Source organism: Dendrobium catenatum, unplaced genomic scaffold (assembly GCF_001605985.2).
Source record: "Dendrobium catenatum unplaced genomic scaffold, ASM160598v2 fragScaff_scaffold_211, whole genome shotgun sequence".
Lineage (NCBI taxonomy): Eukaryota > Viridiplantae > Streptophyta > Magnoliopsida > Asparagales > Orchidaceae > Dendrobium > Dendrobium catenatum.
Window position 1 is genome coordinate 2636530 of NW_021318673.1, and position 26130 is coordinate 2662659.

The 26130-nt window shown below is 37.7% G+C and overlaps 1 protein-coding gene across 1 annotated transcript in view; it reads right to left on the bottom strand.

The window, feature by feature from the left end:
* Positions 1–510: 510 nt before the first annotated feature.
* The window catches only part of LOC110114971 (regulator of telomere elongation helicase 1 homolog), a gene marked incomplete at its 5' end in the record, with an annotated part of 38504 nt that continues 12884 nt past the window's right edge, over positions 511–26130 (bottom strand). Inside the window, 5 exon segments of the mRNA XM_028693017.1 lie at positions 511–645; positions 1129–1205; positions 5506–5651; positions 20093–20683; positions 20791–20846. Coding sequence (XP_028548850.1) covers positions 641–645; positions 1129–1205; positions 5506–5651; positions 20093–20683; positions 20791–20846 — 875 coding nt within the window.

Here is a 26130-nt window from a genome sequence, read left to right on the forward strand (position 1 = left end):
ATTTGACTTGTTAGCTCATGAGATGACCTGTTTAAAAAATATTAATATAAAATACACTTAAAATATATTAATATTTAAAAATTTAAATATAAAATCATTTAAAATGTTAAAAAAATATATCTTACTTTATTATATTAAATAATTCATTATTATCTTTCTTCTAATTTTTCATTATTTTTATCTCATTATTATTAATCATTGAAATTATAATCATTTTCTTTCTTTCAAAATGAACAAGCCAACCATGAGTTGAACTCGAACTCGTAAGAAAAAAACTCAAGTTTGACCTTAATTAATTAATAAAATTTAATTTTAAGCTCAAACAAAAGGTGACTCAAGATCAACTCTTAACTCATGTACACTCCAATTCAAATTAATTAAGAACTATAACTATCAACCATCAATAATTTTTGAATTTTGATTTCGAATCTTGCATATATAATATGTTTATTAGTGTATCTTAATGGGCCTAAACAGTAAATATCAAATATATATATATATATATATAAGATAATTTTAAGGAATTAAAATACATCAGAATATCCGAATATAATTTGTACCAAGATAGTAAGACCAAAATTTTAAAATTATAAGATAAGTACTTAAAATTAAAAGATATTTAAATTCCCTATAAAGATAATTAATTTATTATTATTATTATTATTTTACTTAAACGTCTTCTAATTTGGAACATTCAATTTGTAATACTATCAAATCATAAGCCGTAAATGAGAAAAATAAAGAATATAGTTATATTAAGGAGTTGACAACCAACATAAAATTTATCGAATAATCATAACATAAATTATTTAATACATAACGTGCTGTGGTATCTCGTAAAGCTGAACATTTTATTTTAACATCTTAATATAAATTATATCATAATATTATGATAAAATTATTTTTTAAATAAACTTGCAAATCTTCCCTTCTCATTGGAATCTCCTGCGGCTTTAAGAACATTCCATTCATTATCAAAAAATGCTTCATAAAATATAAATATTAAAAAAATGTTTTGATGATAGCTTACAGAATAATGGAAATGACGACACAAATTAAATTGATAATGATAAGGAACAAAAAGAAATGCAAGTAAAAAAAAATTTTTTTTTTTTTTTTTGAATTAATTATCACCTGCTGCGACATGGGCCCTGAGATGTTGCTCATACAACGGTCGATATTTTTCTGGAACAAAATGCTTGAACCTGTAGAACAGAATGAAAACAAAGGTCAGAGTATTATATAAATAAATAATAAAAATTATAAAGTTTAAATAATTTGAGAATAAATAAAAAAAATTTGAACATATAGAGACGCACAAACTAGTGAGAGCTACATAAAAAATCTATATTACGATTTCGTTTGTTTTGCTTAAATATTATCATGCATTTATTTATAAACAACGTCCTAAAGAGTTTATAATCAATGAATTCATGATCAATTAGCCCAGAAAATTTCCCTCATTATTTCTAGGAACAATCGCTCCCTCAATTTGTCCACTAATATAGGTCGGCTATCCCCTCTCTCTAACATAAACCTCCTCTCTCTTATTCAAGAAGACTGAAATAATCCTATATAAGTCAAAATTTACAATGCAAATAGAGGTGTGGAAATGCTTAGGAGAAAAAATTTCTTGACTTATGATACTTTTTGTTAAAATCCAGCCGTTCAATGTAGAAAAGATCCAACGGCTCTAGTGCATGATCAGTGGGACGCATGACTTACGCCAAAATTCTTTCCATGTTCGGGTAGCTGATTTAGGAAGAATTCTATTAGAGTTATTATGTAATTATTTATTTCTGTATTAAGATTTCTTATATAGATCTATAAATAGGAAAAAAATCATGGAATAAAGCAAGCATTTTTTCTTCTCAAACTTCTTGTTTTCTAACACTTTTCAATATTATTTTGAAGACAAAATACTAGATAAGTGAAGAAAGCGTGTGTTGATTCCTATTTTTAAAAAAACAGGTGATGCACAAGAGTGTGAGAGTTATAGAAGAATTAAATAAATGTGTTATACTTCAAAATTATTGTAGAGAGTTATTAAGCATAGGTTACAATGTCATACTAATGTTTCTTAAAATCAAATTTGAATTCATGCCGGATAGGTCTCCTATGGAAGCTATACATTTATTGAGAGGTTTGATGGAGAAGTAAATAGGAATAAAGAGGATCAACATATGATATTTATTAATTTAGAGAAAGCACGTGATAAAGTTCCAAGAGAAGTGCTATGGAGAGATTTAGAAAATAAAAGAGTTAATAATGCTTATACTCAAGTCATCAAGGATATATATGTAGGAGTAGTTACTTTTGTTCAAACACAAGATGATTTGATCAAGTATTTTCCTATTTCATTTAGATTACATCAAAGATCAACTTTAAGCCTATATCTTTTTGCTTCAGTCATGGATGTTCTTACTACACATTTGCAAGAGGATGCACCCTAGTGTATGCTTTTTGCTGATGATATTTTTCTTGTTGATAGGACTAGAGAGGGAGTTGAAGGTAAACTTAAATTATGGAGGTCAACCTTAGAGTCTAAAGTTTTTTGTTTGAGTAAATCTAAAACAGAATACATGGAGTATAATTTTAGTAATAGATCTAGTGGAGGGTTGTGACTTTGGACAATCAACTCATTAATAAGAGTACATATTTTAGATATCTTATGTCTATTGTCCAGAGTGATGGTAAAATATAGATAGGTATATTATTAGTAGAATTCAAGTTGGATGGTTGAAGTGGAGGAATGCATCGGGCCTGTTATATGATAGAAAAGTTATCCTCAAACTTAAGGAAAAATTCTATAAGATGGTGGTTAGACCTGCAATGCTTTATGGTGCAGAATGTTGGTCATTAAAAGAGAAGCATAATATTAAGTTAAGTGTTGCAGAGATAAGGATGTTCATGTGGATGAGTGACTTTACTCTTAGAGATAATGCTAAACGAGCATATACATGAAATGATTGGAGTATCTCCAATAGAAGATAATATTAAATAGTAGATGTATTAGATTTGGCCTATATTAAGAGAGGTAGAGGTAGAGGTAGAGGTAGACCAAAAAGGACTTGGTTAGAAAATATTAGAGATGACCTTTTTTTTATTAAATTTAAATGAGAATGTCACTCTTAATATGACCAAATGGAGAAAAAAGATTCACGTAACTAACCCCATATAGTGGGATTAAGGCTTGATGTTGTTGTTGTTGTTGTTGTTGTCGTCAAAATTTACAATGCAAACATAATAAGCTCTTCATTTCATCAATGCCCTTAAAGAAAAGTTCATCGATTTTTGAGAAGGCAAAGATATAATATTAGATAATTGTTAGTATCTGTAAGGATTAATGATTTCTCAAAAATTAACAGAAGTATAAGACTAATATAGAATAATAGAGCAGTTAAATATCATAAATGGAATAGATAAGAGTTGATCTCGCGGTATATTTCTCCTGCGATACTTGAAGTTCACCCACTACCTTCATCTTCTGCTCACTCAGCAGATACTACAACAACTCACTCGAGGATACACAGATTATAGGATCCCTCACAACAAGTACCTTCTTTCATAGCATTACAATCCTTAAATAACCATACTTGCTCTTTTTGGTCTTACCTTCTACATGAAGAGCTTCCTGCAAACTCACCACTGCTAGGGCAATCTATCCTACTCCCTTTGACACCAGTTCCCAAAGGAGGACTAGCCTCCTCTTCCTAAATAGCTAGGTCTCCTCGTCTTCATCCCTAATAGTTATCGTCTCCACAGGAACGATGGGGCACCAGTAACATACAACTAGCCGCCAATTGCGAAAGATGGCGCAATAATGATCGCCTCCCAACTTTCGTTCTCACTTTCTTTGCACAAATCCAACCGGTTGCTGGGTCACTTCTTTATTGACCTTTTGCTCGGTGAGTCTGTCACAATATAAGCAGCCTTCTTCTAGGATGGGACAACTCACCGTTGATGGAAGGTCGTCTTCTTGGATGTTTGGCAATGAAAGCGAGCTATTACAAGGAAGTCCATTTCTCAAAGCACTTGCCACTTCTCTTATCACAATAAGAAAGAAAATAAATCTGTCTCCAATGCAAGCCCACAATTTATAAAGAAGCCCAATGCAGAATGATGCCACGTTGACATCATCATTACAAGGTCAACGCAGTCCTCGAGATTACAATAGAAATGGGGCAATAAATTTTTATTAATTTCTCTATCTTACGTTAGATAGTCATCTTTAATTTCATTCACTAGCCCTTTTCACCACTTGCCTGTCAAAGGGCCAAGTAAATCAGGAAACTAAAATGACACTCATAATCGCCTTCTCAGGTGTTTTAAAAGGTAACAATAGGGTTGTGACGAGGGTATTCTCTCTCAGGAGAAAATCCCTCAAAGGAGTCACCTGGAACTCGCACAAGGATAATGACGAGCATCACTCGCGCACAGCCGCCAAGGATCTCTCCCTATGCTGAGCTACTAGGATGTTCCTCGCTGAGCAATAAATTGCCACTCATCTCATTTAAATCCACCTCCTATTAGCTCACCAAACTCAGTTATAGGAAAAAACCTACCTCAGGGACTTCACATTACATTCAACTATTAATAACAGGCTCAAGGACTCTTCACCCCCGCAAGCAACTCATCGCACCTTCCACAACCTTGGGCCTCTTATGGTAGTCCTCGACTTGATAAGAAAATTCACCAACTACAAGTAAATCTCCTCCTCTTGAGAATTGCCTCTCTTGAGCTCACCCAACAACATACAGCTCACTAGACCATTGACTTCATTCTCTTACAGACAATTAGGGGGAAACACATCCTAGATTAACATGAAACATTGTACGTGTATTATATGTACCTTGTATTTTTACTTTTCTCTGCATAGTCTTTCATGTTTCCCTCAAAACCTTATAAATATAGGGTGATGAGGAACATTTAGGGACATTTTCTTTGGATCATTTGGGCCTCTTGAGTCTCACTTTTTTGTATTTTTGACAGGGATGGTAGAGATTCTGCCAACTTAATCTCCTATCTACTCTCTCTACTTTCCATTCTCACCAACAGACTCTTAGCTCACCAAACAAATTTGCTAGTTTAGTCGAGCATCATCCGTCAGACAAATCTGAATTCAACAAAAATCAATTGAGATTCTTACAAAATATCATTTGTTGTGGATTGATGGATTTTTAATTGCAATGGATTTGCATACAAAATTAACAAAACAACAACAACAACAAGCCTTTATCCCACTAAGTGGGGTCGACTTCATACAAAATTAACAATAAGGTCATATATTTTAGCTTGCTAATGGAGACATTTATAAAAGTCATTCAAAGTAAATCATCTTCTTTATGCTACATAGTTAACATGATAATCGCAACTAAAACAATTTTAAGTGATAATTTATAAAAGAGGAATTTTTTTAGAAGATATAGGGTTTTATAATTTTGGAATTCATAATTATCATTTAATATTACCACGCCAGCTTCAAGTGAAGGAATTTAAGCATACCCTTCAAGAAGGAAAAGCCTCCCAGGGGCAGAAAATAACTTTGCAATTGACTCCAAAACAGATGTTATCTTCATAGTCTTGGATTTCAATGCCCTCATAAAACTGACGAAGTCTTTATATTCTTCACCAGAAAGTTTTTCTTGCACCTGTTTCATTATCAATAGTAAGTCCAAATGGGTATCATGACAAAATGGTGAAATTCATTTCTCGATTAAAAAATCTAAGCGGGGTTCAACCAACTCAACCAAAATCATTTAGATTCAAAAAGGTAAATTTACCAATAAAAACTGATGAGAAGCTTGCTTCATCCATTTAACAAAATACCCAAACCTTGAAAAAAAAAATATTAGCTAGAATATTCGTTACTTTCTATGATTTACATCCAACGGGCTTTAAGGCACTTCATTGCGTAGCAGTCTCCTCAATAGTACCGTGGCAAAATTCTAAGTTTATAGCTTGCCTTCTAACTTTTCAAAACGCAATCTTAGCCCTTGATATTAGTAGAACTAAACTAAATCAATCCACTAAATATTAGCTGTGTTTACACTAGAGAAAAAAAAAAGTTGTAACTTTATCAAACTTAATTGAGATAGGTATGCTAAAATAACCACTTTAACTACAAAATCGAAAACAACTCGCCAGTATTTGAGAGTCATTCATCCTTAACCAACCCATCGTGCCCATGTTCATACATTTGATCTGGTTCATCAAGGCTTACTTCTCGGGCAGTTAATGTCGGCCTCAATCTAACAAGCAAGCCACTTCTCCCTTCACACAGGCATTCCCACTGGTGGGTTCCTGAATTGGGGCAGACTCAGTTTGTCATCCGCATCCTACCCCATGCAAGTCTTTGTTAGGTCGGCCCAAGGGGGGCTGGCTAAACCTGTTGAACCGGTCCCTAGTGGACCGGTTTTGGTTTACAGGTGTGTGTGTGTGTGTGGGGGGGGGGATTAGGAATTAAGGGGAAGAGGGTGGCGGCTAAGCATAGGGGACCCACACTTTAATTGAGCATTGTATTGGAGGGAAATTTCAAATTAAGGGATGTTTAGGGATTAAACTTTTGTCATTTTTCTTTAGTTAGTCTTGTTTTGCTAGGGTTAGGGTTATCTTGGATTTGAATATTAATTTTGGATCTCTTGTGTGGTGCTCGGGCTCTAGTATTTGGCTAGAGAATTGGAGAGTTGGTTCTTCCTCTCAAATTGAAGATCCATGTATCTTGCGCTGTTTTTCTTTTCTATTAGTGAATTTCAAAGGTTCTCTCTCAGATTTCCTATAGTTTTGTGGGAAAATTTGCTGTTTACTGCAGATTTCTGCTTTGTTTTCCATTATTTTGGGTTGTTTTCTATCAAATTGGTATTAAAACACGTCGATCTAAGGGATATCAATGGCTGAAAGGAATGTTGAAGTCTTGGAGGGAGAACTTGGGCAACTCAAATCATATTTTGAGGAAAAGATTTCTGATTTTTAAAATCAGATCACATCCGTTAATGAAAGGATGGAAGGAAAGTTCGCAGTGGTGGAAGATATGTTGAAGAAATTGCTAGAAATCAAACCCAATCTGGCGACATCGGAAGCAAAGGAAACTACCGGCGGCCATGGAAGAGGTGGGAACCCTAATACGTTAATCCAGAAGTGGAGATCTTGGAGGGTGAAGACGGAATGCCTCATCTAGAACCACTTTCTAGGCAGGAGATAAAGACTAGGTGCTGATTTTGTGATGGGAGAGGATTTCGATCGTTGGGGTGCTAATTTTGAAAGAATAATATGAGATTTTGATGAAGGGTTTGGGTATGATCGTCGGAGGGAAGAATGTGACAACTGGGGAGCACCTCCTCTTCGAGAATTGGAAGGCTATGAAGGATTCAGGGGGGGGGGGGGGGGGGACCGGAGGGCTGGGAAGCAAAGACCCGAAGGTCAGGAAGCTAAAATGCCTATCTTTGAGGGCGAGGACGCATATGGCTTGATATACAAGGTGGAGCGATACTTTGCAGTTAACAGATTAACAAAGGAGGAGAAATTAACATCTGCAGGACTATGCTTAGAAGGGAAGGCACTAGCATGGTACCAATGGCAGGACATGAGGCAACCCATTTGGAGCAGGAGGGAGGTCAAGGATTATTTACTAGAACGTTTTCAAACAAGTTTGGGAGGAAACTTCTATGAGCAGTTTTTCGCCTTGATGCAGCAGGGTACCGTGACAGGTTCAAGTACCTTGCTAGTAGGCTAGATCGACTCTTAAAGACAATACTAGAATGAAATTTTATGAAGGGGCTTAAACCAGAGATTCGAGCAACGGTTAGGGTGATGATCCCCTGAGACTTGGGGGAAGCCATGGAGCTAGCACAATTGGTGGAGGACCAGAATTATCTGGAGAGGGGGGCTAGGGGGAGAAACTCAAGGGGGTCATATAGAATGACCACCATCTTCTTAGCTCCCAAGGGGCCTACACCAAGGAGTTTGAGAGAAGCACCAAGGGAGAAAGCTGGAGGGGGAAAATTTAAAGAAGCTTACTAAGAAAGAGACACAGTAGAAGAGGGCTAAGGGGTTATGCTTCAAATGTGATAAGAAGTACATGCTAGGACATAGGTGTAAGGACCGAACTCTTCAGATTCTCACCGTCTATAATGAAGAGAAAAGTGAAGAGGGAGGTGAGAGCGGACTAGTGGTGGAGGAAGAGAAGTTGCATCTTGATGCTACAGAAGTCTCCCTAAACTCTGTGCACCCCTGAATCATACCAAAAAAGTGAATAGAGAAATAGCTGACAGAGAGGTAGTGATGCTGATAGATAGTGGGGCAACCCACAATTTCATCTCCAATCAGATTGTCGACCTGTTGGGGGTGAAATTACTGGCTATAGGCGGCTATGAGGTGATGATGGGCATGGGAAAGGTGGAGATAGGTATAGAGGAGTGGTACTGCCCATTCAGAGGATCCAGGTGAGGGAGGATTTTCATCACTTGGAGTTGGGGAACACTGATGTCATCCTGGGAATGAAGTGGCTACAGACCTTGGGAGATACCAAGGACAATTGGGGAGCACTGAGGATGGAACTAGTGGTAGAGGGAGGATTGTGATACAGGGAGACGTCGGGCTATCCAAGGCTAGAGTATCTCTCAAATCACTAATCAGGACCATACAAGAGGTGGGAGGAAGATTTTTGAAGGAGTTGCATCGCTTTGAAGGGGTCAGACTAGAGGATGAGGGAGACATTCTTACAGTACAGCCACTCATAAAGCAGTTCGGGAGGTTTTTTAGCCTCCCCGGGGCCTACCTCCCCAGAGAGAGCTAGAGCATGCCATTACTTTGAAGGAAGGCGTGTCATCAATCATTGTTCATCCATACCGCTATCCTCATATTCAAAAAGATAAAACTGAGAAGCTAATCCATGAGAAGTTGGAGGCGAGGATCTTCAAGCCTAGTGTGAGTTATTTCTCTAATCCTATTTTACTAGTCAAAAAGAAGGATGGGCGTTGGAGGTTTTGTGTAGACTACAGATCCTTAAACAAGGAGACAGTGCCGGATAAGTTCCCTATTCCTATGATTAATGAGCTCTTGGATGAGCTGTATGGAGCAGAGGTGTTTTCCAAGCTGGTTTTGAAGTTAGGATATCATCAAATTAGAATGAAGGAGGCAGATGTTCCGAAGACGACTTTTAGGATACACGAGGGGCACTACGAGTTTCTAGTGATGCCCCTGCTACTTTCTAGTCCTTAATGAATAGGGTGTTCCGACCGTACCTCCGAAAATTTGTTCTGGTTTTCTTTGTTATGGTATACAACAAAACGAAGGAGCATCTGGAACACTTGAGGGTGGTTTTAGAAGTTCTACAGGAACATCAGATGATAGCCAACCTAAATAAGCGCAGCTTACCATAGGCTCATGTGGAGTACTTGGGGCATGTGATATCCCAATGAGTGGCGGCTGATCAAATAAAAATTGAGGTAGTGCAGAAATCGCCTCTGCCTAAGTACTTGAGGGAGCTGAGAGGTTTCCTAGGACTAACTGGTTACTACCAAAGATTTGTGAGGGGGTACAGTACCATAGCCTTTCCCTTAACTGAGCAACTGAAGAAAGATATCTTCTTGTGGGGAGAGGCAGCGACCCAGACATTTGAGAGACTGAAGAAAGCCATGACTATAGTCCTAGTTTTAGCTCTCCCAAATTTCAGCTAGATTTTTGTAATGGAGACCGATACTGTCTAGATATGGGTTGGAGACCGTATCATGCAGAAAATGTCTATAGCATACTACAGTCAAGTGCTATTAGCTAGAGGTAGGTTAAAGTCGGTATATGAGAGGAAATTGATGGCGATTGTGCTGGACATTCAGAAGTGGCGCACTTACTTGCTAGGTAAGCATTTCATTGTCAAGATAGATCAGAGGAGCTTAAAATACTTACTAGAGCAAAGGATGGTGATTGAGGAGCATCAGAGGTGGTTGTCCAAACTACTAAGCAATGATTTTGAGATCCCGTATAGGGCAAGTTTGGAAAATAAGGCGGTTGATGCTTTATCAAGATGTGTTGGGGAGCTTCAGGGATGGCAATTTTAGTACCACTTATGGTAGACTGGGGGGCTATCAAAGAAGAGAGTATACATAATGCAAAGTTAATGAAGATTAGAGAGGATTTGATGAAGGCACGAATAGCCATCCTGGGTACTCACTTGAGAGGGAAACTCTTAATTACATCCTGGGAGGTTTGTGATACCACAAATCTCCATCCTTATTCCCCACCTATTACAGGAGTTCATGGGAGTGTAGTTGGAGGCCATTCTGGGGTAGGGAAGACTTACAGGAGACTGACTGCTGAGTTATATTGGAAGGGGATGCATAAAGATGAGGGAATGGTGGCGAGGTATCAGAGAAACAAGTACATGGCTATGGCTCCAGATGAGTTACTACAACCATTATCACTTCCAAACAGGGTATGGGATGAAGTGTCCATGAATTTCATAGATGGTCTACCATGATCAGAGGGGTTCACAATTATTATGGTGGTGGTTGATAGGCTGATTAAGTATGCATATTTCATCCCCTTACGGCACCCCTACACCACAATGATAGTGGCAGCAGCATTCATCAGGGAGGTGGTTAGACTGCATGGGATCCCATAGTCGATAGTGTCTGACCGAGATAAAGTATTCCTCAGCAAGTTTTGGAGGGAGCTGTTTAGGTTGCAGAGTACTATTCTCAAGAGAAGCACCACTTACCATCCTTAGAAGAATAAACAAACAGAGGTAGTAAATCAAAGTTAGGAGGCTTGAGGTGTTTTGCATCTTAAACACCGAGGATGTGGGCAAAATGGTTAGCATGGGCCGAGGATTGTTATAATACATCATACCATTCAGCTTCTCGAATGACTCCTTTTAAAATGCTGATAGAAGGGACCACCCACACTTAGTGCACTTTGAGAGAATGGAGAGGAAACGCGTCAATTTCTTCAGTTGAGCAGTATTTGGAAGAAAGGGGGAAAGTCTTGGAGTAGTTGAAGAAACATCTGTGGAGGGCACAATTAATACACACAAAATATAAATATCATAACAACAAAAGCATTAATATCATATATATTCTAAAGTACCTTCAAAAGTATTTAAATGTATCAAAAAATGAATTTGAGGAGATAGGACTTCCCTAAATTCTTGATATGTACTCTTGATATGTTCTCTATGAATAAGCATATGTTATTCTATTAATATAAGGGTAGCACTCCATTAGAACTTATTGATGAGGACATCCGACCTTGAAGAGTCTACTAGAGACATGGCTGTCGATCTACGACCACGATTGCGCCGCTTTACTTTTGATTATCATTGTATTAGATTTATAATTGATGTATTAATTTATGAGTTTTATTGTACTTTTCCTTTTATGCCCCACTTGAAAGCCTAGTTGATGAGGACATCCACCGAACATTTCGATGTACTTACCATCGGCAGGATCGTAGATCGATGGCTACTATTCATAGTATCTATTTATGATATTTTAGTGCATTTATTTTATTTTTCAGTTTTCCACTTGTACCCTTATGAGAGATTTGTGTCATGTTGTAGCCTGAGGGCATTTGTGTCTTTTATATTTTGTTCTTTGGAGGCCTATATATGAAGGCCTAGTCTTTGTATCATTTTCTAATGATGAATTATGAAGAAAATTCCAGCTTTCTTTGATCTCTTAGTGAGCTCTTGAGAAGAAAGCCTAGGTGGGTGAAAGCAATACCCATCAACCTTTGGAGGAGTCAAAGATTCGCGATTCTATGATCTCTTTGTGAGTTCTTGGTTCTTTATTTTAGTCTTCATCTTCCTCTTCCCTCTTCCCCTATACCGCCGGCCATCCCCTCCCTTTCTCCCCAAACCGACGGCCTCAACCCCTCCCCTTGATTCCCCACTACCCGCCGCCCCTCCACCTAACAAGTTACTGGCCACTTAATCAACCCGGCGGCCGGCCCAACCCCCTTCCCCTTTGTCGCCGGCCTCCCCTCTTGCTCCCATTCAATTATGATGATTTCAATCATCATAACTTTGTTCATAAATTAACGCAAGCAATTAAAGGAGAGATTTAAGTCATTTGAAATTCAAATTTGAATTTAAAAAACTTTCTTAGTTAAAATCCAAATAATGAAAGTTTTAATTATGAATCCGATTTAACAATAAATTAAATTAGATTTCTTATTTACTTTCCTAGTATACAAAGATCTATTTGGAAACTCACAAAATATCTCAATAATCCCTCTCTCCCCTCATGAAGCCGCTGGCCCCATTAATGGGCATCACCATGGTTTTTCCTAATGAGACCCTAGCTTTCATTTGAATTTTGAATTCTAGTTCTTCCCTCCACCCCATTATTTCCTTTAATTAATTACCCTCTTTAGATAATTAATTCCAAAAGGAGAAATTAAAACCTCAAATCCCCAACACTAATCCTAACCGTCCCTTCCCTCATCTTGCCTAGCCCAAACCGCCGCCCCTCCTCTCCATACCACCAAATGCCGGACCTCCACCTCCAAGGCACACAAAAAAGAGTCCTCCCATGTCCATGTATGACGGATCCGAAAGTTCACGGATTCATTTACAATTCTCAAAAGGAAATTGACATCATTCAATCACCTTTCTTCGATCCCGGAATTGGATCCGAAGGCACCGTCGAAGAATACGTGGAGCGTATTCTCTTCATTTTGGCGTCCGTCATCGAAGAGAAACAACCCATAGGATCGTCGAAGATCGCCGGACGACCACCCGTCTCTCCAACTCCGGCCAACTCTTCGTTGATAAAAACCGCCAGCATCCTCTATCTTTCAATGGTGTCACTGGGTTTGCTAACCATCATCCTCCACCAACCCTACTTCCAAAGACGGATCGAGAGGAAAACTTGAAGGTGAAAGTTCTATTTGTTAAGTGCTGGATTATTGTTAATTGCATATTTGACTTGCTTTCATCTTGTTATTGTCTTGAATAGCTCTGTTAATCTATCGTGTAACCGCATGCTAGAAGCAAGTCAATAACTACAAAAATTGAAAATCCTAACTTAGTAAAACGTTAACCTTATAAATTCATTGCTAAAAAAATTTCTTAATAAAATCCTAGAATTCCGTTGTTTGTTTCACATCAACTTGGTATCAGAGCATGGAAAGTATGAGTTATATGTGCTAGAAGTCATCCTAGGAGTTTATTTAACTTTTCGGAAGCTTGTTGCATGCATACCATCGCATAATTAATTTTAATTACTATTTTAGCTAGCTGTATAGAAAATTTCTGCTACATTTAGAGGCCTTCAAAAGAAGTTAGATGACCTCGTTAATTTAGGGGGCTCTATGACTAAAACTATGATGGAGAAACATGTTGGCTCTCCCCACTCTAGGTACGTTCCCCATTCGGTCAATCATGTTAGTAGGAAGTTGCCCCACTTTGCTTATCAACCTAGACCTAAGCCTAAGCCACAACAACCTCACTTAGAGTCACCTTATCGTCTACCCACCTTTGATGGTTCCTCGGACCCTTACTACTTTAGGGAATGGGTTAGATAACTAAAGGACTATTTTGAATCATGTAGCATTCCTAAGTCCCACTAGGTTAGCATTGCTAAGTCTCTCCTGAACGGTAGTACTCGTCAATTTTGGATGAGGATGGAAGATCATAAAGAGTCTCGTGGCGAATACCCTACTTCCGATTGGAAAGACATGAGACGAGAACTTGGATTAAAGTATCTTTCACCTACTTATGGCCAACCATCTGATTTTAAGATTAGGTCATCCCCTATTCATCAAGCTTTAGGGTACAACATTCTCAAGAACCCTACACGTGAAAGTTAGTCCTACTCACCTGTTACACTCTAATATGATATCATGACTCCTAGTCCTCACCGAGCGGCAGTTACTCATTTCCATACCTCTTTGGTTACCCGTAAACCTGTTTGACATACCACTCCCACTCACGTAGTGGCCCCAACACCTAGTAATCTTCCTCTGGAACCCCACCCTACCTCTTTTGTTGGGATAAACCATGAAAATCACTATGGTCGAGACAACCCATCCCTTAGTAACTTCAGGGTTGCTGCCCCACTCTGTAGGTCTTCACCTAGCCTGGGGACGACTCCTAGCTATCCAGTCTTTGACCCTGCAAGTGTAATTTTAACAAAAAGATGCAATGCAAAGGAGAAGTCCCATGAACCTGAAACTGAGTGCATCCATTTTATGGATACTAATGATATCACTGATAACGATGACTTCTTTAAGGATGAAACTGAAGTGGTTGAATTAGACTGCCTGCCTGACTTAAACCTTGATTTAGGAGATCTAGAACCTTGATACCTTAGCCCATCCGGATCCTAATCTCATTAAGGATATTCCATTGGATAAGGACTGCCCGGACGATATTAATTTGATCTCGGAAGAAGCTGTTTTGACCTTGAACACATTGAAATTGACTTCAGAAGAATATGATTTAATTATATCTCCTACAAAGATGACTTTGAATAATTCTAATTTAATTTCGGATAATTCTGATGGCGATGTGGATAATCTCGAGTTGGGAGTTAGTCAATTAAATTTACTACCTGAATTAAACAACGACTTAATTGACCCCAAATCCATTGATCTTAGGGTTATAACCAAATTTGATTCTATTGAGGATAGTAATATGAGTTCGAAAGACAGTAATTTGTGTCTGAAAGTTTCTGAGCCTAATTTGAATAATGAGCATCCTCATGTTTTATTAGAGTCTATTTTAGGAGTTGCTCCTCTAGATTTATATTTGAACAAGTGTGTCTTTCTTGATTGGGCTTATCTCTCCATTATTCGTACCGACTTTATTGTTAGAGAGAGAGTGTTAGCCCATACTCTCATGACATTTCTCTAACTGTTGTGCCCACATCTGTTTTGGACACTTTACCCCATCTTTTGAGTCTCATACCTGCTGGTGACTCTTTGGGCTATCCTGTTATGGTTGTGAGTCAAAACCCATCATCTTATCTTGTTCCTGAGTCATCCGTTTTGCCCGATATTTTCTTGGCCTTTCCTGTTAAGACCATCTCTATCCTAGTTGCATGAATTTGCTCGATTACACTACTACCCCTAAGAGACTATCTACGCCCCTAGCTAAAACTCCCTATAGAAATGTCCTTGTAGCTAAGGATGTCTTCATTGCTCCTCCTACACCAGTTCCCTTAGACCTGAACACTTTATATCCTCTCATTTTGTGACTGATCCATCTTTAATCCATCTATGTTTACTTGTGAGTCTGTATGTTCTAATTTCTGACGAAACTATCTTAGTTTAAAACTTTTGTGTGAACCCACAATTCTTGTCATTCATCCTGCACACCATGTCTCTTGCATTCCCATTTGCATATCATCTTCAAGAATTGCATAAGGAGATTAATAAGAAAATTATATTAAGTAATGCTAATTATAAGCTTAATGCAGACCATAAGTAACGATTTAAAGAATTCAACATTAGCAATTTTGTTATGGTACGGATTCATCCAGAGTAGTTCTCACAAGAAACCGTTAAAAAGTTACATGCTAGATGCGCAGACCCATTCAAAATAATATCCAAGATAAATAGTAACGCTTATATGTCATACCTTCCCAAAGGTTTCACTTTTACCCTACATTTAACATCGATTATCTAGTAGCCTTTGAGGGACCAGAGTTTAACCCTGCAAATCCAATAAACATTGAGCCTTCTGTGATCATACCTAGTGAGAACCCTAGCTTACCTCCACTCCTAAAAAATTTCTACTTTACCTAATGCGGAGGAGATGGAAATAATATTTAGTGATGAAATCATCTCCACTAAAGATGGTGGGCATCAAAGGTACTTGGTGCAATGAAAAGGGAAACCAGAGACGGAGAACACGTGGGTGGATCGCGAGGAGATACAAAGATTGGACCCCGACCTGCTGGAGCTATATGAGAGTTCATGGGATACTTACCCGACGGGGTCGAACTTTCTCTCACCTGGGGAGAATGATGAGGACATCCACCGAACAATTCGATGTACTTACCATCGGCAAGATCGCAGATCGACGGCTACGATTCATAGTATCTATTTATGTTGTTTTAGTGCATTTATTTTATTTTTCAATTTTCCACTTCTACCCCTATGAGGGATTTGTGTCATGTTGTAGCCTGAGGGCATTTGTGTCTTTTATATTTTGTGTTTTGGAGGCCTATATATGAAGGCCTAGTTTTTGTATTATTTTCTAATGATGAATCATGAAGAAAATTTCAGCTTTCTTTGATCTCTTAGTGAGTTCTTGAGAAGAAACCTTATGTGGGTGATAGCAATACCCGTCAACCTTTGGAGTAGTCTAAGGTTTGTGGTCTTATGATCTCTTTGTGAGTTCTTTGTTCTTTATTTTAGTATTCATCTTCCTCTTCCCCCTTCCCCAATACCGCCGACAATCCCCTCCCTTTCTCCCCAAACCTATGGTCTCAACCACTTCCTTTGATTCCCCATACCCGCCGCCCCCCACCTAACATGCCGTCGGCCACTTCATCAACCTGGCGGCCGGCCCCACCCCCTTCCCCTTTGTCGCCGGCCTCCCCTCTTGCTCCCATTCAATTATGATGATTTCAATCATCATAACTCCCTTCCTAAAATAACGCAAGCAATTAAAGGACAGAATTAAGTCATTTGAAATTCAAATTTGAATTTCAAATACTTTCCTTATTTAAAATCCAAATAACGAAAGTTTTAGTCATGAATCCGATTTAACAACAAATTAAATTGGATTTCTTATTTACTTTCCTAGTCTACAACGTTCTATTTGGAAACTCCCAAAATCTCTCCATAATCCCTCTCTGCCCTCATGAAGCCGCTGGCCCCATTAATGGGCATTACCATGGTTTTTCCTAAAGAGGCCCCTAGTTCTCATTTGAATTTTGAATTCAAATTTTGAATTCTAGTTCTTCCCTCCACCCCATTATTTCTTTTAATTAATTACCCTCTTTGGATAATTAATTCCAAAAAGGAGAAATTAAAACCTCAAATTCCCTCCACTTGCCCTAGTCGTTGCTTCCCTCATCCTGCCTAGCCCAAACAGCCGCCCCTCCTCTCCCGACAACCAAACGTCGGACCTCCCCCTCCAAGGCACACAACAAAGAGTCCTCCCATGTCCATGTATGGCGGATCTGGAAGTTGATCATGGATTCATTTATAATTTTCAAGAGGAAATTGATATCATTCAATCACCTTTCTTCGATCCCAGATTTGGATCTGAAGGCACAATCAAAGACGTTGAGCATATTCTCATCACTTTGGCGGACATCATCGAAGAGAAACAACCCACAGGATCGTGGAAGATCGCCGGACGACTCTCCGTTGATCAAAACTGCCGGCATCCTTTGTCTTTTAGTGGCGTCACTGGATTTGCTAACCTTCATCCTCCACTAACCCTACCTCTAAAGAGCGATTGGGAGGGAAACTCGAAGATGAAAGTTCTATTTGTTAAGTGCTGGATTATTGTTAATTGCATATTTGTCTTGCTTTCGTCTTGTTATTGTCTTGAATAGCTCTATTAATCTATCGTGTAACCGCATGTTAGAAGCAAGTCAATAACTACGAAAACTGAAAATCCTAACTTAGTGAAACATTAACCTTATAAATTCATTGCTAAAACAAATTTCTTAATAAAATCTTGAAACTTCGTTGTTTGTTTCACATCACTAGTCATGTATATGCCTTAGGGACAAGTTGGTCTTTGTAATTTTCTTCATTATATTGGCTATTTAAAGCCTCCCCCTCCTTTGAGGGATAATGAATGATATTATGTTATTTTCTGCACTTGTGTTTTCTTGGTGAGATTTGATAGTCCTAAGAGAGAGCTTAAGAGAAGTCCCTAGGTGAGGGCATCGCAATAACCACCAACCGCAGGAAGTGTTCGGGTTCGTGGTCGACGTCGTCGCTCCCCATTCTCTCTCTCTTCCCCTTAAACCGCCGGCCAAATCCCTTCCTCTCTTGGCCGAAACCCCCATCTCCCCCAGCCCTTAGCTGGCCACTTCTTTCCCCCTTCCCCTCTCTCGGCCGAGCACCACCACCCCTCCTCCACCCACCGGCCATAAGCCCCACCACCACCCATCCTAATTCCCCATCACCCCACTTCCACCACCAACCCAAGCCGCTGGCCCCTAGTCCATTTCCCTCCTTAATTTCCCTATTTCCTAAATTAGTTGCTATTAAATTAGAAAATTTTTGAACTCAAATCTAAATAAATTTGAAATTCAAATCCTTTCTTAAATTAATTAACCTATTTTAGGAAACTCCCTTCAATCTTGGATTGATTAAAATATGAAATTAATTAGCACTGATTGCCCCTCCACATTTAACGAAAGTGGACACTTCTCTCCCCTCTCTCTTGGCCGGCCCCCTTACCCTCTCTCCTATCTTATTAATTCATCCAAGCCCTTGCATGACCGGCCCCTCCCCCTCTCTCCAATTCAATTAAGCCACATTAATTAGCCAATCAATCCCATTAAGGGCTGCCGCCATCCCTCTCTCTCCTATCCAACTAATGCCCCATTAGACCTTCCAATTAATCCATTATTTTTCCTCCAAGACCAGCCATCCCTCCTTCCCCTGTTTATTTCCTTGGGGTTCAAATTCAAATCCCACTAATCAAATCTCCCAAGGCTTCAATCAAATTGCTCAATCAAGCCCTTGCATGACCGGCCCCTCCCCCTCTCTCCAATTCAATTAAGCCACATTAATTAGCCAATCAATCCCATTAAGGGCTGCCGCCATCCCTCTCTCTCCTATCCAACTAATGCCCCATTAGACCTTCCAATTAATCCATTATTTTTCCTCCAAGACCAGCCATCCCTCCTTCCCCTGTTTATTTCCTTGGGGTTCAAATTCAAATCCCACTAATCAAATCTCCCAAGGCTTCTTGTAACTGTTGTCCTCCAACCCCTTGGTTTTCTCAATCTAGAACCAACTAGTTGAAGATCGTAAGCCTCCAAAGTTGCTACCCAGATTTCCTGGACAGCTTTAAGGTTGCTGTCCCGAATTTCCAGCAAGTGCAAACCTGTCGACCTGCTATCCTGCTCGTCGTAGTAGCTGTCCAGAAGTTCCTAGTTGTTGTATAGTAAGTTCAGCAAACTCCTATTGTTATCTCGCCACCCAAAAAGTCTCCAATTGCTGTCCAAAGGTTCCCGAACCTTGAAGTTGTTGTCCACCGTTGTATGGCCGATCCTGAACAAGATCATGGGTTCGTTTACGACGACCAAGGCCACATCGATGTCCTTAACTCACCGTTTTTCGACCTCAACCTAGAGATTGACCAAACTGTAGAGGAATACGTGGAGAGGATCGTCTTCACCCTCACTGAAGCCATTGACGAACAACTCTCCTCTGTGCAATGGCAGATTGTTTCCAAACCCTGACAAAGGTAAGCTCTTCCTCCAAATTTTATAGCTTCCGAATTGCTCTCAATTGTGGTTATAATTGATTCATGAATGTTGTGTTAATTCCCTCCGCTAAGCCAAGTATTCTAAAGAGTTGAGTATGGGATCTCTTTCGTAGTGACTAATCTCATTGTTAATTTAGGGATTTATCGTAGAAAATCCTTCATATATGCTATGCTTGAGTAATTGATTATTTTGTGATCTTAACTTCTAATTGTATGACTTGGCCTAAGCTAGTTTTACCCTTCTCTTGTTTTCTTTCATTGTTTAAAATCACTGCAAGTTTAAAAACTAATATTGCTCTCAAATAAAAACATGCAATTTCTTACTTAACATTGCCCAAGCATTTAAGTCCTACATCACTTACCTAAGTTTCTCTTGCTCTACTCTTGATGTGCTGTCTCAGAAATTGACAAATGTTAATCTATTAATGTAAGAGGACTGCACATCTTCACATTAGATTTAAATAATAAGGTAACTTAGATCTTGTCAATCAAGTTTGGGCCTAGTAATGATGGGGTCTTCTGCAAAGCTGGGACTCACCAGCTAATTAAAGTGGATTCAGACTTAAACTGTAAAGGATGGATATTTCAAAATAAAAATAAAAATCCTATACTATTATTATCTTTTTGAAATAGTTGTAATAACAATAAAAATAACAGTTACAGTAACAAGATGATTAACAACAATACCTGTGCCAAAAATGTAGAACCTCTCGATATCTCCTGCCCAAGGGATGATGGGCAGTTTTGACCTTCTTTCTTCAAAGAGAACTTAGAAACAGAATCTTCTTTAGCTAAACTGGTAGATTCTTTATCTTTACTTATCAAAGGACTAATTAGGTCTGCCGTTCTTCTCTGCATGTCAAAACTTCCAGCTTCTAAATGGCTACAAGAAGTGGGCAACAATTGCTTGCAGCAAATCTCTGGAGAAGCAACAAATCTACAATTGGACTCTTCATTGATCAGTTTTGATCTCTTAGGTAATTTGACTGAACAATGCACAACAGCATCTTCTGGTCTCAAATTTCTATCATCTGACATGTCACTTGTCAAATCAACTATTTTATTATCATGATTTATGATGCTCCCATGAGTTCCATGTCTATTTGTGATGGAGAACATCTCTCTTTTGTTGCTTGCACTTAAGTTATGATTCTGTTTATAAGAGAAATTAGAGCGATTTGCAGGTATGATCGGCCCTAACTGAACATGAATTTTCTTCTTAAGAATTGAAGGTGCGGATGACGGTAGATCACTGTTTACATGCTTAATACGTGGACTCTGGTGGAAAAAGTGGGTTATGAGAATGGATGTTGTACACCAAAAAAAAAAAAAAACATCAGCTAGCAACTAATTCAACCTTAAACTAGGTTGATGCAGAAATTTACCAAGCAGCTCAATAAATCTGATGTGAATATTGGTTGCTCTTCCATCTTGATCTCCTCTGTATGATATAGAAATTATGGGGCATCAGCTGTTAATTTAAGCAAGCACCAACGCATATGGAATACTGAAGAGTAATATAGAATACTTATGAACAATTCTATCGGAAAAATTTATATATATATATGACGGTTTCAACAGCTGTAACGGCTGTAGGTAATTACCGATAATAAAAGTAATCTAGATTGCAATCCAAAAAATTAATGTGCCCGTTGCATTCTAAAGTCAATTGACTCAGTCCTGAAACAAAAGTTCATAATCCTTCATAAATTTTCAACGTTGGGATCCAATAAGCAACTTGCCAGCACTTTTCTGCCAATTGATGGGATGGGCTCTGGTGGGGTAGAACAGTGAAGGGTTGCAGATTATCAGTTCCTGGTCACTGTCAATCTTCTAGGCTTCAAGTCGTTTTTCTTACATAATTTCCACTAATTGGACCACAGTACTACTATGACAGTAATACTAAACTGGTTAAATTTTATTGTAAGGCCAACATTTATTCAGCTAAATGATTTTCAAGTTGAGTCATGACAGTAACATCACCCAACGAACGGTAAAAAAAAAAAAAACACCTCTATCTGGCTGCATGGTCTCGCAAGTTTGTTGGTGCTACAATATCAAGCCATGCTGGTTGTTCCACAATCTCCTTAATTTTCAAGTTGAAACATTGTGTATAATCTCAGCACAGTAGGTTCTATAATGCTCGGCATTATGAACTAATAATTTCTTGAACTTGTATGGTAAGAGTGCTACGTTTTCCATGTCAGAGTCAAAACCAATGTTGGGCATCACAGTGCATCCTTTATAACTTACGCCTCATATGAGAATCAATAGCCTTATGCCTCCTAGTAACACCAAAAAACAAGTATTATATTATGTTCTACTCGTAAAATGGAGCGGATTGATATGTAGAAGTGTATGTTAATCTGTAAGGATGTGAAAGTTTTGGAATTAGTTTTTATTTTATTTTATAAAGTTTTCCTTTACTATTCATTTATTAAAATTACTACAGCCATTAGTGGAATTTCCGATTTTCCACTTAAATCCACAGCGTTAGCTTTCTTTGAAATCTAATGGCTGAATTAATTTGCATAACTATTAAGTATATTATAACTTATATATTACCTAATTATTAAATCAATTTCTATTTTCTTTTCTCTACTTCTCACATAACTGATCTCGGAACCCAAAGTAACAGCATCCCTAGAGCAGGCCGTTAGAAGAAGGAAGAGAGTTGTAGCAGCCGAAATCTAAAGAACAAAAAATAGAAAATAAGAAGAGGGAAAAAAAAGGGGCGGCTAGGGTTTGAGTAAGGAATCCGGATTTTTTTTTGTGTTAATTTATGTATTTGGGTTGTTAAACAAGTGAATAGACTTCAAGAATTGAATGAGAAGAAATACAATTGAGGTAAAAATATTATTTTTAGATTTATTATAAATTAGATTTTTAAGTTAAGAATGTGCTATAAATTGCGAAAATTATGGTTTATTTAGGTTGTTTATAGAAGAAAAGAGGTCGGGATATTCTAAGGGAACAATTTCATCTTGTCAATCCAAAGAACGAGGTGAGATATTCAATCTCTAATATAGGAAGCAAGAAATTTATAAGTCTAATTTTATAGAATTTCTTTATTTTTGGCATATGATAAGAATTTCAAAAATAATGGAGATTATATATTTAAAATCATCCATTCATAAAGAATTTATTTCACATATATGATATTCAAGACTCATGATAATTATTTTCTATCACATTATATTCTTGACTTATGTTAAGAAATGTAGAGGTAGACCTAAAAAGACTTGGTTAGAAAATATTAGAAATGACCTTTCTTTATTAGATTTAGATGATAATTTGACTCTTAACATCACACAATGGAGAAAAAGGATTCATGCAGCCGACCCCACATAGCGGGATAAAGGCTTGTTGTTGTTGTTTTTGTCACTGTTGTTGTTGTATTCTTGACACATGCTATTATCGTTTGATTAATATCAGTTAAACTTTCATGATTGACATGTCACTACAGATAAAAGGAGTACGATTTATAATGAAAGTTTTAGAGAAGTCATGTGATGGGGTATAGGCCAGTAAGTAATGACCTACATAAGAAAAGACGAAAGACCTAACGGGGTATGCCTTAATAGGGGTTGTATAGGAGGTATCTGACTCATTCTTCTAAAAAATTAGTGCATTGGGACCCAACCTTGACGAGAGGGTCATTATAAAATGGTTAGCCGATAAACTAGGCGACGACCCATTATGAATGTCTAAAAACCTATAGATATCATATGACTTTTCTATAAAATAAGAATCAAATGATAAAACCTCTAAAGAAAATTTCATATAATAATTCTATATTGTTATGCATTGATCATTTATATAAAAAAAAATAGATACAATTTATGGTTTCAGGCTTATACAAGTATATTTTTCTTTTACAACTTTACTTCTTTAAGTTATGGTTATAATTCTCTAATTAGTGCAAAACATCTATATGCATATTAATTACTTCTTATCCTTGTATATTGAATCTTGTACAACAATAGTTTATTTCATTGAGTTCTAGCTCACTGGTTGATTTATGTTGCAAGAAAGGGTAAGGAGCCAGTTGGGCTTTATAGGAGGTTGAGCAGCACTTTGTACAAAGCCTTTTAGGTGTATAGTATTTTTTTGGGTGTAGATAGAAGGTCAATAAGTAAGCTGTAAATTAAAGATTTTTGGTATGTAAATTTTTATTTGAATTTTTTTTTTTTTTTTTTTTTTTTTTTTTTTTTTTTTTTTTTTTATTTTATTTTTTTTTTTTTTTTTTTTTTTTGTGAAGCTCTGCATTTTGTATTGATGAATATTAAGCATGCTTCTAAATACTTAAAAAACCTAAGGTATAATCCAATAGTTGAAATTTAATAGTTATTTTTTGCGATAGTCTAGGCAGATAAAATTTCTACTCACTGGATCCTAAGGAGAATAATTCAGGATGGTTGTTGGTGGAATTTATATTTAACCTGATTATCCGTCATCTACATCTCAGGTTGACTAAGGGGGTATGACACTCCGCCACAAGTTTGGCTTCACATAGATCTTGCAGTCAACCTAGTAAGAAACAAATCAAACAAGACTACCGTCAACTTTATGCCGATTTAGCACTTGTCAACTCGTGATTTTTTCTAGAAAACATGAAAGACTCCACATAAAAATACAAATTTTCATTTCATGCTATCAAAAGTATCCATTGACAAAAAATTTATGCATCATATGAATGTTCAAATGAGAAATGAGATCATAAGTCATTGATAAATCATGCATGCCACCGATTGTAATGATTTTAAAGAAGATAGATGGCTTAAGGTAATGATATTGAAATCTAAATCAAGAAAAATTAGTCGAGCTCATTTTCAAGCCTTTTTAGGCCCACTTTTAATCATGATGCAATTTCTCAAAAAATTTCAGTTGATTTTTTTTTTTTTTTGTACTTTTTTCCCTTTTGGATAAAAATAGGTTTAAATTTAACTGTTTGTTTGATTTATATGGGTTTAGATTTGCATTTAAATATTTGATTATACCATTGTAACCTTATTTTCTATAAATAGAGATTCATATTATATAATTGCTTATTATTGATAATTGAATGAAAGAATAATTCAGCGTCAGAGTTTATGTACTCAGCAATCAAATTCAAGTCCTAATTATCAAATCCATCTCATGCCAAACCCATGGTACACTTTTGCACGTGATCCCCTGATCTCCTCCCACGATTTATACCACCCCACTCTGAACCTAATAGTGTACATGTCCTCAATCTTGAAATACTTTTGAATAAGCAAACAATAACAGTCCCATAATGCACGCACCCCATATCCACACAATTACACATATGCAGTCCAACTTACACTATATCCACAATGATCATCTACAAAATATCCCCATGCATGACTTTTAGTAAACTCATGTTGAAACAATCATACATCTCCCCTCAATCTTGAATTACTTATGTATCACAAACACAAAATCTCGTAAAATTGTGACGTTAAATGACTCATGTTCACACGATTTTGGTTTTGTTGCCCAACTGTCTCCTCACCTGTGACCAGCCGCCCTTGCAACACAAGCATTATGCCTACTTGCCGCCACGCATCTCCTACTTCCTTGCACCTCACAGCATACACTTGCACCAATCTACAATTTGCTTCATCCGTTAAAAAAATACAAAAATTTGACATAATCAGAGGGGCTCTGATGTAGAATGGGTAGGAGGTTTTGAATGCTGTCTTGAAGAGCAATTAGTGATGTCTAAACTGCAGCTTTGACAGCAGGGACAGCAGTTTTATCTTGTAGAAACTTCAGGACAGCAGGTAGAATCTGTCCGTAATGCAGAAAACTGTTCTGGACAGCAACCTATATTGCTCAGAAAAACTTTGGGCAGCACATAGAAACTCTGGGACAACCATTCGTGGTCTTCCAAAGTGCTGGACAGCAAGATATTCTTGCTGGAATAAGTGGACAGCAAGCAGAATTCCAGGATTAGGAGGTAGAAGACTTCACGTTGGATGGAGGACGGGAGGATTTAATGGAGGAAATCTAAACAGACTAGTGGGAATAGATGGACAGCGTTGCTGGAATTCTCTGGCTGCAGCCTTAGAAAGCAGAAAACTCAACGTCAGATGGAGTTTGGGGAGAAATTTGTGGAAGGAAATTGATATACGGGAATTGGGAATCCGGCCAGCAGTGATTTCAATTTAGAATTATGGGAAAATCTCAGGTTTTGGAATTATTTTCAAAGAGCTTTTGAGTGAATGAAGGGAGTTAATTAGGAGCATTAATTGGCACTTAATTAGAAAAAGGAGGAAGAGGGGCCGGCCTAGGAGAGAGGGAGGGAGAGGGGTTTGATTTCAAATAAGTGGGCCCCAATTACTTAAGAGAATTAATGCTTAAATCTGAAATTAAATTTCAGATTTAAAGCTACGATTAATTCCTTAATTAAAGGAAGGAAATTAAGGGGGCATTTAACTCCTAATGCAAATTTGAATTTTGGATTTGAAGAGTTAAAACCTTCCAAATATGGATCAAACCCAATTCGGAAATACTTCAAATTTGAATTCAAACGGATTTGAAATCTTTGATCATCCCAATTAAATCATCAACCTAATTAGGAAATTTCGAGGAGACGGAGAAGTGGGGATGAGGCCAGCGGCTAGGGAGCCATGGCCGGCGGTTTGAAGGATTTTCTGGTGAGGTGGCAGGCGGCTTATGGAAGAAATGGAGACGACGATGGTGGACGTAGGTAGAGG